At 56.8% G+C, this 13,476-nt stretch overlaps 1 protein-coding gene across 3 annotated transcripts in view; it reads left to right on the top strand.

The window, feature by feature from the left end:
• DUSP8 (dual specificity phosphatase 8) overlaps positions 1-13,476 on the top strand; it is a 36,209-nt gene that overhangs the window by 18,180 nt on the left and 4,553 nt on the right. For 2 of the 3 annotated variants that reach the window (XM_083837976.1, XM_083837977.1), the window contains exon 4: positions 13,245-13,411. In XM_083837976.1, the coding sequence (XP_083694102.1) occupies positions 13,245-13,411 (167 nt within the window). Of the gene's footprint in view, positions 1-5,782; positions 7,396-13,244; positions 13,412-13,476 lie in introns of those variants that run through there. The other variant, XM_083837978.1, reaches the window with a different exon arrangement.

Consider the following 13,476-nt stretch of genomic DNA (forward strand, 5'->3'; position numbering starts at 1 on the left):
GGCCATGCAGCGCGTGTGATGAGCACATCACCTTGAAGGGAAAGTGAAAGCTGCTTTTAATTCCTGGCAGCTGGGACAGCTGCCTGGCTGGCTGTCCACCTCCCAGCTTTGAACTGGAGCTGTGATGGGGAGAGCAGAGAAATAATGGGAATAAAGCACCCAGGTCTGACAGGGTGAGGGTTTCAAAAGCAAGCAAGGACTACTTGAAGTCACGATAAAGAGAATTAGCGTGGAGCTCTGCTGAGGCCACCGCTTGGGGAAGATGCTGTGAGCTTGCCCAAGGTCTTCGTGGCATAACCAAGGGCACAGCTTGGTGCATGATGCCGAAAAGGTGAAGGCAGACTGGGTCACCGGGATGGGTCAGAAAGCAGCCATTGCAGTGGACCTGAAAAAAAACCCACACTCTGGTGTGTTGTTAGGATGGTGTCACCGTCACTGCCACCAATGCCCAGCCCATGCAAGCAAACAAGCACCCTCATTTTTTGGCTACCATCTCCATCCTCCCCAGCCGCTGCACCAAAGACCCCCAGGCAGGAGCACATCTGCCTGCACAAGGTGCTAGGTGATGTTTTAAACCCCCCCAGTTAAAACCTGTTAACAGGTTTCTCAGCCCTTCCCTTCTACCCTGCCTTTTCCCTGCAGAAGTCCTCAAAGAGCCACGTTCCCGGCTGGTAATTGCTGAGGTTTTGGCAAAGCATCCCCTGCTCCTTGTGCCGCGGCGTCGTGAGCCGCACGGCCCAGAGCCTGCTAATGGGGAACACAGGCTGCTAATGCGTGGAGAGAAAAAAAAAAAAGGGGAACTGAAATGTAGCACACTGGGTCATGGCTGCTGAGTTTTATATGGAAATCATGACTCAAAAACACTGCTGAAAGCATCCAGAGGGAGGCTGGGTGCGCTTTCTGACACACGCAGTTTCCTCCTTCCTGTAATGTGGGCAGCAGCCGGGTTATTTTTGACCCGGGTTTGCGGCGCTTGGGAGGTCTGAGGAGAGGATGTGTACACGGGGCTGGATCCCAATCCCTTGCCAGGACCCTCCCTGCCTCGCGAGCACGGTGCGCCAGCCTGGGAGGGTTTGCTGAGGACCCCAGCACCCCACCAGGGCATCAGGTCCGACCTCAACCCGACCCATCCTGGCCCAGGCACCTCATCCCGCCCAGGCTGCTCCCAGTGCCACCCTTTCTGCCCCACCCCTTCCATGGCATCAGGTGTGACGTACGTGCACATGGAGGAATCCAGAGACCTCTTCATTGCTCTGGGTCCAGTGCAAGCGGACTATGTATTTATGCGCTAACGAGCTGATCTCTGTCCCTCACTTCATACTGTGGTTTTAGACCATTATCACAAATTTTGTTGCTAAAAATCAACCTTAAGTTTGGCTTCACTCCTTTTCCGCATACAAATATTAGATCTGCTACCTACAAGCCTTCATTACCCCCACAGATGGGGTTCCCACTGCTAAAAGGTGCTGGAAACTGACTCCTGAGCATCCCCAGACCAGTGTGCCCACCCCAATCACCCTCAAAACTGAGCCATTCAGGTCCCCATCTCACATCATCCCCAGCAGGGTCAGGACCTAGGAGTCCCAACCAGCTTGCTTTAGGCGCATCGTTTTCAGTTTTTCATGCCTCAGTGTCCCCAAACTTCATGCTTGGCCCTTGCTCGTTTCTGCACCGTTTTTCAGATGAACCCGCCCCAGAACAGTTGGTGGAGGCTGGAGGCCAGAGCCCGGGTTGCTGGGGGTGGCAGGAGCGAGGGCAGGGGCTCCTCAAGGGTTAACAACCCCAGAGCAGCAATTCCAGCGGGGGCTCGGAAGGAGGAATCTGAGTCAATTATTCCCAGTCTTGCAAATCATCATCATCTCTCCCCCCCCCCCCCTTACTTTTTTTTTTTTTAATCGTGTAAGTATAAATAGTGCTGCTTGCTGCCCTCCATCCGTGGGAGCAGAAAGCCTGTTGATTTATATGGTTTTCCTGACATCACATGAAGTGGTGGAAAACTGAATGGAGCCAACATTTTTCCTGCATTACGTAATGCCCCCTCCCTCCCTCCAGCCCAGCTTTGCTATTCCTTCAGGAGCCTGACTGTTCTTTAACCTTTGTTTATTTCAGCACAAACCCTTGCTTTTTTTTTTTTTTCCTTTTTTTTTTTGCTTTGCTTTTTTTTTTTTTTCCCTTTGCGAGCTCCCACTTTGTTTTTATTAACAGCCATTATCTGTTTATGAAGCGGCAGCAGTCTGGCTCCATCGGCCACTGATGGCTCCAGAGATGCCAGCTCTTGTGCTGGAGCCCGGCCAGAGCCGCGGCACGGTGCTGAGCTGCCGGGTGCTGAGCATCCCCAGCTCCTTGCTGAATGGCAGCAAGCAGAGCCAAATCTCCCCGGCCTCCTCCACAGCCGAGTGAAGCGGTGGGCGAGGGATGCTCCTCGGGATGATGCTGGGACCAAGCAGGGCTCTGGGGATGGTGGAGCTCTTTGCTGCGCTGCTTAGCCACGTGCAGCCACTGGTCCCAGTACGGAGCAAGGAGGAAACTGGTGGGGAGCCCTCGGCAGCTCACCTGGAGGGTGGGGGCAGTGCCGGTCCCACCGCATTGCGTGGGCTCTCTTCGGTCCAGGTTTATCCGTGCTTTATCCATGCAGTGTCGTGCACCGACCTGAAACAGGCCCCTTGCTTGCTTTCTGAGCTCCAGTCATGAGCTTTTCATCTGGCTCGGGAGCGCGTGTGAGATCATCTTCAGCCCCCCGCCCCCCTCGCCGTTTGTACCAATTCTTCAAGGAATGTTTAAATTTTCCAGCCCTGTTCTTTCTAAATTTGGAGCGGCTGTTTACTCCCAGGATTCGGAAAGAATGTAACAATATCATCAGTGAGAAATCCCTCCCAGCCCTCCGCTCTCCATCCTCCTCCCGCCAGGCTCCTTGGCCATGCTGGCCCTGGCCCAGGTCTTCTCCAGCCCAGCAGTGCCGTGGCCAGGAACAGTGGTGGCGTTTGGTTTCAACCCGCTGGTCTTCCCTGCTGGAGGAGGTCTCTTGAGGAACCTCTCCAGTGGAGCTAAAAGCTTGTGGGTGTCCGATTTTTGCCCAAGGTTGGGGAGATGGTTCAACTGGGAGAAGCAGTTGGAAATTGGAAATTTTGCTGTCAGGGAAATTGGAAATTTTGCTGACGGTGGAGTTGGGAGCACGATGGGATGAGTTATACTGGAAACTCCATCTGCTTTTTGGTGAGGTCCCTCCTCTTCCTATGGGGTAAGCCCTGCCCTCCCCAGGGAGCTGGGGAGCAGAGAGGAGAGAAGGCTCACTCCCATCATCATCATCATCATCATCATCAAGACTGAAGGACAACAGTGGCCACAGAGTTGTAACCATTCAGTGGGCTTGATCTGGAGGGGGCTGATCTCATTTGCAAACCTGGAGCAGTTATTTATGAGATTTGAGAATCGGGGAATTTCAAGGGAATCTTCCAAAGCCAGGTGACTTCAGAGCAGATGAAACAAGTAGTGAAAAAGAAAAGGGAATTTCCATTGCAAGAGCTGAGCTGCTCAGTACTGACTGGGCTCAGCGCTGGCTAGAATTACTCTAGGAACAAGGACGTGGGGGAAGATGATTAAAGAGAAAAAAAACCACACTTCTTTATTCTTTTTTTTTTTTTTTTTTCTGCGTAGGGACAGTCCTGAAAAGGAGCTCGAAAAACATAGTCTAAAATCCAAAGAAAAAAAGTACCCCAAACACCCATACTTTTGAGTTTAGTTCAGATGACAAAATGTGGCAGGAGCAGCTCCCTGCTGCGGAAAGTGCTTTATTCCGTGCTAGCTGATGGATTTGGTCCTTGGGCTCCAGCAGAGCCTCTGCGGGGTACACAGGGCTGAGGATGCTCATGGAGGTGAAGTATGAGGCTGTCTGTAAATGCCCAGATACTCAGAGGGATGGACGTAGAGTGTGATCCGTGGGGGACCGCAGTGGCCGGGGCAGGGCAGGGATGCTGCGGTGCTGGCTGCCTTTGGGATGCTGCCACACCGCGCTCTCGCCCTCCAGCCCCATCCCGGCAGGTACCGGAGTTCAGCCCTGGCCACCCAGCCCAGATGTGGCCCTGCATCTCTGCAGAGGAGCAAGGTGGCCTCTTCCCACCCCTCCACCATGGCCAGGAGATGTCTGCGAGGGTTTCAGCCCCAGAGAAACCAGTGGCTGCATCCCTGGGAGGGGTTAAGCCAGGTCACGTATGTGTGAGCTGATTGTATTCCAGACCTATGCTCTAAACCTCCCTGTTTAGCAACGCTGTCGTCAGACAACTTGTTTTCCCGATTCTATAATTACCCCGTGGAGCTTCCCTTCCCCCTCCCCAGCCGCGTTTTTAACAATCGGACCCAGAAAAGGCGAGCGAAACGGCACAGAGGGATGGGGCAGAGGGAGGAGATGGGGGCCGTGGAAGAGCAGCCTGCCAGTTGCCAAGGCTTCAAAAGTCATCGTGTAATTTAATTTCCCATTTCTGGAAAGCAGGAGGGAGGGAGGAAGGAAACTTCCCCAGGAGGAGATCCTGATGGGCAGGAACCCATGCCCAGTTATGATTTCCTTCCTTTGGAGAAACCTGCCTCCCCTTTTCCTGAGGCCCTGGCCTACCATGTGTGAAGGCCGGCGATCGCGATTCTGGCAAGGTCCTGGTGCTGGGTGGGGAGAGGAAACGCTGGCCACTGCCCAGAAGACCATAGGCAGGAGGGAACAGGGAGGAAGGCTCTGCCTGGGGAAAGGTGGCTGCAGGTGGCATCTCCACGTGGTTGACTACCTCCTCCTGGAAGTGCCATGCTCAGCTCCCTGGCTGGGGCTCCCAGCAGCTCTGTGCAGAAAACTGGGTCCAAACACAACCTGAAGGCATCTGCCCGTGCCAAAATAACTTGTGCCTTGGGCTTCTGCAAGCCTGAGTGAGTCAGTTCCCACCGGCAACCAGAGGGGAGCAAGGGAAGGCAGATACATGCCTGTGGGCTGCTAGGGGGTCAGGTTGAGGACGACACTCCCGATTTCACCACCTGCTTCCTGCATCACCTCCCCTGCGTGGTCTGTTGATGGTTTCCACCCCAGAAGAGCTCCAAAAGCAATGGGTCAGAGCCAAACTGCCCACTGGCATAGAGGTGCCAGTGGAGATGGTAATGGAGATGGCGATGGAGATGGTGATGGAGATGGCGATGGAGATGGTGGTGGAGATGGTGATGGAAATAGTGGTGGGGATGGCAAAGGAGTTGTCGATGGGGATGATGATGGAAATGGTGATGGAGATGGCAATGGAGTTGACTTTGGAGATGGCGATGGAGTTGGCTATGGAGATGACGATGCAGTTGGCGATGGAGATGGCGATGGAGTTGGCTATGGAGATGGTGACGGTGATTGTGACAGAAATGCCTCCACTGCTGTGGCCCAGCAGTAGCAAAGGCATCTCCAGCACCGGTAGCCGTCCACGCTGCCCACCAGCATCTCACATTGCCCTCTGCATCCTCCACTGCGAGGACGGGGGTGGCATACACGGGGCCACCACCGAGAGTGGTGGCACCCTGCACACCCAGGGGAGCTGCGGCAGGAGCCGATCACCCAGTGTTGCTTTGGGGGGAACGCGGCTCCCCTCTCTCCCAGTCCTGCTGAAGCACGCTTCAAATTTTCCCCAACCTCTGCCCCACATCTGATAATCATCAAACCGTATTTGTTACAACAACAAGGCTTGTTAGGAGGCTGGCTCGTTAGGAGGCTGGCTCCGCGCGGGGTGGGAAGGCGGGTGGGGGGGAGGGGAGAGCTCTTAGTTAATGCCGATGACCTCATCTCATGTGATGTCATTCAAAGGAAAAACACTGAAGTCACTCACATATGGCTCAGCCTGGGCTTTTTCAGCCCGTAAAGCTGCAGATTTTCAAAGGCACAATGCGTGCCCCCCCGCCTCCTCCGCTTACTATAATCCTGAATGATTTTCTGGAGGCCTGGGCTCAGACCCATAAACTTGCAAGGAGCAGCGTGGAGACATATTAAGGGGTCCCACAGGTGGGAAAAGCGGGTGTAAGTAATTTTCCCCCTGTACACATGCAGAGCAGAGCACTCACCAGCCCTCACCTGCTTCTGAAGTCGCCGTGCGGGGACAGACCCCAGTGCGACTGGGGAAGGCCATTCATAAATGCCTCCTCTCATACTTTTGGACGGGAGGGTGCATCTCCTCCAACCCATGCTCTTGCTCCTCCAGGACCAGGCAGATAGGTCTGGGTGGGATGGAGCCATGAGCAACCCATCGCAAGAACCTTTCACCTCCAGTTGTTGAGGCTCAAGGGTCTCCAGCTGTTTGAGACCACTCCAGGACTGGTGTCCACCGAGGGTGCCACGCTTGGTGGAGACACCACCAAGGTCTGAGGATAAGGCTGAGCTGACGGTCAGGTCCCAGGCTGCGCCCTGCTCCATCTCCTGGTATACACCGGAGAAGTAGTTTTAACCTTTCTGCCTCAGTTTCCCCCTTGGTACGGAGGTGGGAGCATTTTCCTTCCTTGTGTTGGGGTTCAGAGCTGACTGCCCCCGTGGGACCATGTTGTGCCCGCAGCATGGGGAAGGGGCACAGCCATGGGGTGCCCATCACCTGCGGGGTCCCGCAGGGATGTCGAGGGGCAGCACGGCCACCCTGTTGACATGTCCCTTTTGTCACTAGCCCCAGCGCTTCCTCCTTCCAACCCCCTGTCCCCAAATTAACCCGACGGGACCTAATCCAGCGGGACGCACAGGTCCTCCCGCAGCAGCTGGGGGTGTGGGGGGGGGGAAGCATGGCCGCATCCTGCCGCTCTCCATCAGCCTTTCCATCGGCCAGGGCAGGAGGGAAAAGAGCTGTTGCGCCTTTAAGCAGCGAGCGAAGCATATGTCAGGCGCGCAGCCCCTGAGTTATCCTGCGTGTCTGTGTGCTGAGTAAGGAATGCGGTTGCATGCCTGACCCGTTAGCTATGAGCCGCCGTGGTGGATGGATCAGCAGGGCTGCTGCTCATGTGCTGAGCTCATTCAGGCTGGAGCGGGAGCCGCACGCGCAGGGAGCCAGCGCAGAGCAGGCAGGGGAAGGGGCAAAGCCGTCCCCCCCCCCTAGCCCCACTCCCATCTTTTTAGGTTTTTTTTTTGTGTGTGTTTTTTTTTTTTTCCGAAAACTGGCGCAGGGGGGAGGCTTTCAGTGCTTTGCTGCGGGGGCTGCTTTTTTGGCGAGGTGGCTTCAGGGTTTTTTTTGCCCGCCAGCTGTTGTTTTGCTAGGGCAAGAGGTGCCCCCGCGAGCCGCAGCCCAGCTGCCTGGATGCCTGTGGACGTAATGCTCGCCCCGGCCGAGGACCAGTTCTGGACAGACATGCACGAGGGGCAGATGAAGCTGAAAATAAGGGTGCGGAGGATGAAGGAGAGCAGGGACATGCGAGGTTTGTCAGCCGGCCGGCTCCTTTCCTTCCGATGGGGACGGAGGGGGAAGAGGGGGGACACGCAGCCTGTCCCTGCTTCACCCGGGGGACGGAGAGTGGCCGACGGGGAGCGGAGCGCGATGGCTGGCCATACAAAGAGAGCAGGCGGCCGGCGAGCAGGGAGATGGAGGCGATCGGCGAGCGTTCGGAGGGGGCGAGAGCACGCACTTCCAGCCACGGGCGATGGGCAGGAGCCATTTGGGAGGCAGCTGGAGGCGAGCAGGATGCGGGCGCCACGTCCAGGCGCTGCGCGGTGCTGCTCCGCGGGCACCGGGGCAGGCTCTGTCCCGCGGCACCTCCTCGGCAGGGATCACCAAGGGTGCTGCATCCTCATCCCCGGAGGAGGGCACCGGTGCGAGGGGAGCGCGCGGGGACGAGGATGGGCGAGGGCAGAGAGGTGTGCGAGGAGCAATTGAATAAAACGGCGCTGCGGCGCTGCGGCTGCCCAACGGAGCCATTTCGCTTCACTAGCGCGATTGCTGCATGCCCGGCTGCAGAGGGATTGCTTTCAGAGACGGGCTCGGCAACGTTTTGCAGTGCCAGGGTGAAGGGCAAGCGGAAGAAGGAGATATTAACTGGAGCGGCTTAAAAATACGCCGAGCCTGGGATGACCTAGATTACCGAATGGTTGAATCAAGAAACTTCCCCTCCATCACCACTTAAAATGGGAGCCTGCTAAAAGTGCTTGACAGGTTTTTGTGGCACGAACCACATAACCCAGTGATGGTGTCATTAGTCATAAGTCACTCCTGGAAATGACACGTTTTCCTTTACTTAGAACGAGTAAGGCTGGTCCAAAGCAGACACAGTCACCGGAGGAAAATCAAGCCCAGCAGCTCTGGGAGCGTGTCTGTGTTTGTGTGGGTGGAGGGCTTCCTTTCTGCCTTTCTGCCATTTTTCCTTTTTTTTAAGGAAGTTCTCCACTCGTTTGGGAGCAAGGAGAGGGACAGGCAGTGGGAGCGGGCAGGGTGGGGGTCTGGGACCGGTCTGTGAGGTCACCCCAAAGCTGCTGGGGGTGACGCTTCAGGAAATGGGGAATTCACGTGAATCAGGAACAGGGCTGATTCATCGGCTCTCTCATCCCAACCGCTTGGGGAAAAAAAGAAATGAAAAAAAAAAAAGGAAAAAGAAAGAAGGAGCTGGCAATGGGGGTGATGAAATTCGGTGCCAAATGAAGGGAGGGTGAAAGCAGAGCCCAGGCACAAAGGCTGAGCAGGATGGAGAGGAGGAAGCAGGGGGATGCAGTGTGAGCAGGGAGATGGATGAGCAGGGGGTGTCTCCCTCCATTGCATGGAGATGGGTGGAAGCAGAAAAAGCTGGAGAGGGCCCTTGCTCATGGCTGGCTGGAGTAGACATAGGGGGACGTTGCAGAATTTGGCTTAGCAGTGATTAGTGCAGAAAGCCTGCTTTGCACTGACGGAGGGTGTAACAGGGAGGCAGTTTATCCCTTGCTGCAGCCAGGAGAGCATCAGCCAGGAGAGGGCGAGTTGACCAGGCTGCAGAACACCGGGATTTCACCCAGTGGGACCGCACTGGGCATTGCCAGTGGGGGAAACAGCAAGACGACAGCAGAGGGAAAACTCAGTATTTCCTAAGCATTGGGAAGCTCTGAGAAAACCCAGGAGCTTCCTGGAGTGCGGTGAGTAAGGGTGACAGTAAGCAGCATTGCATCATGCCGCCGGCGTGAGCAGGCTCCCACCCAGCACGAGAGGCAGGGAGCCGGCGTTTTGCAGAGAGGGATTTTCCCAGCAGCTCTGGGGATGACGTGTGCAGTGCCTGGCCCCGCCACCACCCTTCCTTCCATTTAACCTGCCGCCAAGATGCCGGGCACAACGCGGTCAAGGGCTGGGGTTCTGCATTCCCCCCCCCAGTCCTCATCATCCCCTGCCATGCTTCGGTCCAATGAAGCACGTTAATGCATCACTTTAGGTGTACGTCCTCGCCTTCAGGAGCAGTCACAGCAGCTGAACAAAAACCACGGAGGAGAGCAGCCACCTCCGTGTCGCTCCAGAAATCCTTAATGCCCCCAGCTCTTGGAAACCCTCTCCAGAAGCCCCCTGCCCACCTCTGGGGCTGCTCAGCAGCTTAGCAGCCCGGCTGCCGAGCCGGCACGGCCGGGGGGGAGCCGGCGCCGCTGGAGCAGCCGAGACGCGTGCTGGCTCGCGTGCCCGCTGCCCCTCGCCACGTGCCGCCCTGGCAGCGGCTGCCAGCCACCGCAGGCATTTTAATGAGAGCCGGGCAGAGGCCAGCCTCTCTCAGCCTCCTCTCAGGAGGTTTAAGGGGGACAAGCTGGCGGGGTGGGGGGGTGGCTCCAGCATGGGGATGGCAGCATCCCTGGACTTGCTGGGTTTTTATCTGGCAGGCTCTTGGGGCTGTGCCAGGCTGCTGAGAAAGCTCCAGCACCTGCCCGGGAAGCCTCACGCAGCTTCTTAACACCCGTTGAGGGAACAACGAGGGTGGGCTATAAAGCACCTCTTTAATGGGTTTTGCAGCTCTGGCTGTGCCTGCTTCCCTCCTCCTTGCTGATGAAGGCTGGTGGCACAGCGGGGTGACGTGTCACCTCTCCCCCTTCCTTATGGGGAGCCTTCAGGCTGGCCGTGCGCACGGGAGGCTGGTGGCAAGGACATGTCCCAGAGGCTCAGTGGGGCGCTGCACATGCAGAGCTTGCTCTCTGAGAGGTATTGAGAAGACTTATGGGGCTGGGGACACTCCATGGGGCTGGGGACACTCCGTGGGGCTGGGCACCTGCAGGTGAGGGGCAATGTCTGTGGCGTTGCCCATTACATGAGCTGGATATCCCCAGAGACCACCAGAAGGTGACAGCCAAGGCAGCGGAGGGGTCCCCAGTGCCTCTCCCACCTTCTGGTCACCTTCCATGTCCCAGGCAGGTCCCCAACAAATCCGGTTTCATCACTGACGTGCCCTGGGGGGAGCCTGGTGAAGGGGAGGATGGAAGTGGGAAGATGGGGTTTTCCCCCTCCTCTGTTTGCCACCAGGGACCACCTCATCCCCAGGGCTGTGCAGAGCAAGGCTGGGGGTGATGCTGCTAAGGGTTATTTCTCCAGGGGCTTTGCTGAATGAGCCCCCAAAATTTGGGGGGTTGTTTTCATCCCCCAGCCTTCCCCAGCACCTGCCTAATGCTGTTTTTTGGCTCCTTCCTTCATCTCCAGCAGGAGCATCTGCACCCAGACATCTCCCACTTGTCCTATTGTCCCCATCCCTCACCTCCACCTGACACGTGTGACTGTAGGAGACACAGAAATGCCGAGTTTTGCCAAGAAAACACTGTTTTCTTTTGCTGGGAATTGTTTTCGAAGCCCTGAGGAGCCACCAGCAGCCTGTGTGTCCATGCTGCACTGGAAGCAGCTCCTCACCAGCAAGCCAGGCTGGAGGGGAGCATCAGGAAGGTACTGGAGACCCTTAAGCACCCACTTCACCTCTGGAAATCCTTCCTGAGCCTAATTCCCAACGTGCCCAGAGAAAGGAAGACCTCTGGGCGCTGCTGCTCTCTCCGAACAAAGCCGTGGCCCAGGCTATGGAGGAAAAGCCCAGGTATCGGTGGGAGCCCTGCCAGGGACACTCACCGCCTTTGGGATTGTTTGGGAGAGCTGCTTCGCTTTCTAAAAATGCGAGGCATGCTGGAGCAGCCGGCGCGGGTGGGGTGAGAGCCGCGGCGAGGTTGGACCGGCGGCAGGCGCCTGACTCTAGGGTTTCCCCCAAGCAGCTGCCAGCAGCGGGGTGGTGAGCGTGGGGGAAATGAGGACAGGAGGGACGGGGGCAGGGCCCGGGGAGGTTTGCTTGGGGCCAGCAAGCCCCTGTGCCCCTGCTGGTGCTTCCCTGGGCAGAGGCGGGCGAGGGGGAGACGGCGACGCCAGCAAGCGGCAGCATGTCCTGGCCTGCTGCAGCTATGATGTCACCCCACTCCTGGCTTTGGAAGAGGGATTTGAAGCCGTAGGCAGCCCCAGGCGGCTCTTGATGGGTATGAATGAGGGCGAGAGGCTGGGGAACAGAGGAGGCACCGTTCTCAGGCTGTACGTGCACCCCGCTCCCCATGAGCACGTTGGATTTCTTTTCCAAACCCTCCACGTTGTTGTGTGCAAGTCAAATGTGCATCCCATTAGACCCCTTCCCCACCATGCAAACCTTCCTGCCCCTGCTTCCCCATCCTGCAGTCTGCCCCAGCAGCTCCACGTGTGGCAGCTCGAGCTGGGGATGTCACCCAAATGTGTGTGGGGTGGTGATTTACGCTCCTTGGCCACGGGGACGCGGCACAGGGGCGAGCGGTAACCGGAGCTGCACTGCACCTGCGCTGGGCCTCCTTCCTTTGCTCTGATTTAATGCCCCAATTGAGAGGTGATGTCATTTCGGAGGGAGCCAGGGAAAAGGAAGTGCTGGAGAAGATGATAAGGTGCTTTAACTCTTTGCCGCCTGGCTGGGCCAGGTTCGGATGCTGCGGCTGGTGTTAGCCACCAGGAAGACATAAGCGAGGGAGGAAGAGGTCGGTTGGAGGACATCTTCTCCTGGGGCTGACACAGGAGCTGCTCCCCTGGAGGAGGCTGTGGCTTGCAAGATGCAAAGAGATTGTGATGGAGGACGGCATGAGCATGATTTCGTGCACTGCTCTGGCCTCTCCATCACCTTCACCTCCCAAATGTGGCGGGTAGGTTGTCTGCAGGGCCAGACCCTGCCCGAGCCTGGGCGCCACAGCAGCAGCCAGGGAGGTGCTCCAGGAGGGTCAGCAGAAATGCTGCAAGGGCCTGGAGAAGGTAAACTGAGTGTGCCAAGGCTCATCTGTCTCCAAGGGGAGAGACTGAATGGAAAGGTCGTTAGTGAAGGCTTGTTAAAAGGTCTTGTTCAGCTGCAGAGATGGGCAGGGATTCCTGTGGTGCTGGATCCTGAGGCTGGGACTTTCAGAAGGATCTCACAGAGGTATCCAGGTCCCTATAACAGTTGAAGGCAGTCAAACCCCAAAGTCTTCTCTGGCCTCTGTCCAGCTGCATCTACTCACCTGTGTGACAGGGAAAACCTCTGGGGAGGCTGCCTGGGCTGATACAACCCAGGTGCTCTCCATTGCACCAAGCTGCCACCCACTGCTTGGTGTAGTACATTGGGTGAGTCTTGCTGTCACGTTCAGTAAGGTCAGACCATGAAAAACGACAAGGAAATCTGTTCAAGAAAAATTAAATTTCTCCCCTTCTGGCAAAACCTACGCCGCGTCCCCCTCTCCGTTTTTTCAGGCTTCCTTTTCTAATTAGCGCCACTGTACAAAGCAGGCCAGCATTTGGCCATTAGAAAGGCAGGAAATCTGTGAGCGGTGTCGCTGCCAGATTGCGTGAGGGTGATATTCCCAGCTCGAGTGCAATGGCCTGCAGGTCCCCATGTGGTGGTCTGCTCAGAAGTCCCAGGCTTGGGCTTGCTCAGCACAAGCTCAGCAAGTCATCCTGTCTTGGTGGGTTTTGCTATCCAAAAGTGATCCTCATTGTCCTCAAGGACTTTCTGTCTTTGTCATTTGTCTGGATGAAGTCATGAAGAGCAGGAGGTGGTACAAGACAGCCTCAAGTTGCACCAGGGGAGGTTTTAATGGGGCATGAGGAAGAAATTTTTCATGGAGAGGTTCGCCAAGCATTGGAATGGAGTGCCTATCAAAGTGGTGGAGTCCCCAGGGTAATGATGGTTGTTGGCTTTTTGCTCTGCAAAGCTCTGCTCTCGTTGTCAGGGATTATCACCATTTCACCCCCAGCCCTCTGGGTGCAGGTCCTGATGGTCCCAGCCTGGCTGCTGCAAGCTCAATGTCCCTGTTTTCTCTGCAGGAGGCTTTGCCACCTTCTCGTCCTGCTTCCCGGGGCTCTGCGAGGGGAAGCCCGCTGCCATCCTGCCGATGAGCATCTCCCAGCCGTGCTTGCCCGTGGCCAATGTCGGCCCCACGCGCATCCTGCCACATCTCTACCTGGGCTCCCAGAAGGACGTCCTGAACAAGGTACAGCCCCACTGAGGGGACACGTCTGGGAGAGGGCTCTGTTCGGGGACCCAAAAGTGGGCAAC

The sequence above is a fragment of the Anser anser genome, assembly GCF_964211835.1.
Source record: "Anser anser genome assembly, chromosome: 5".
NCBI classification, from domain to species: Eukaryota; Metazoa; Chordata; class Aves; order Anseriformes; family Anatidae; genus Anser; species Anser anser.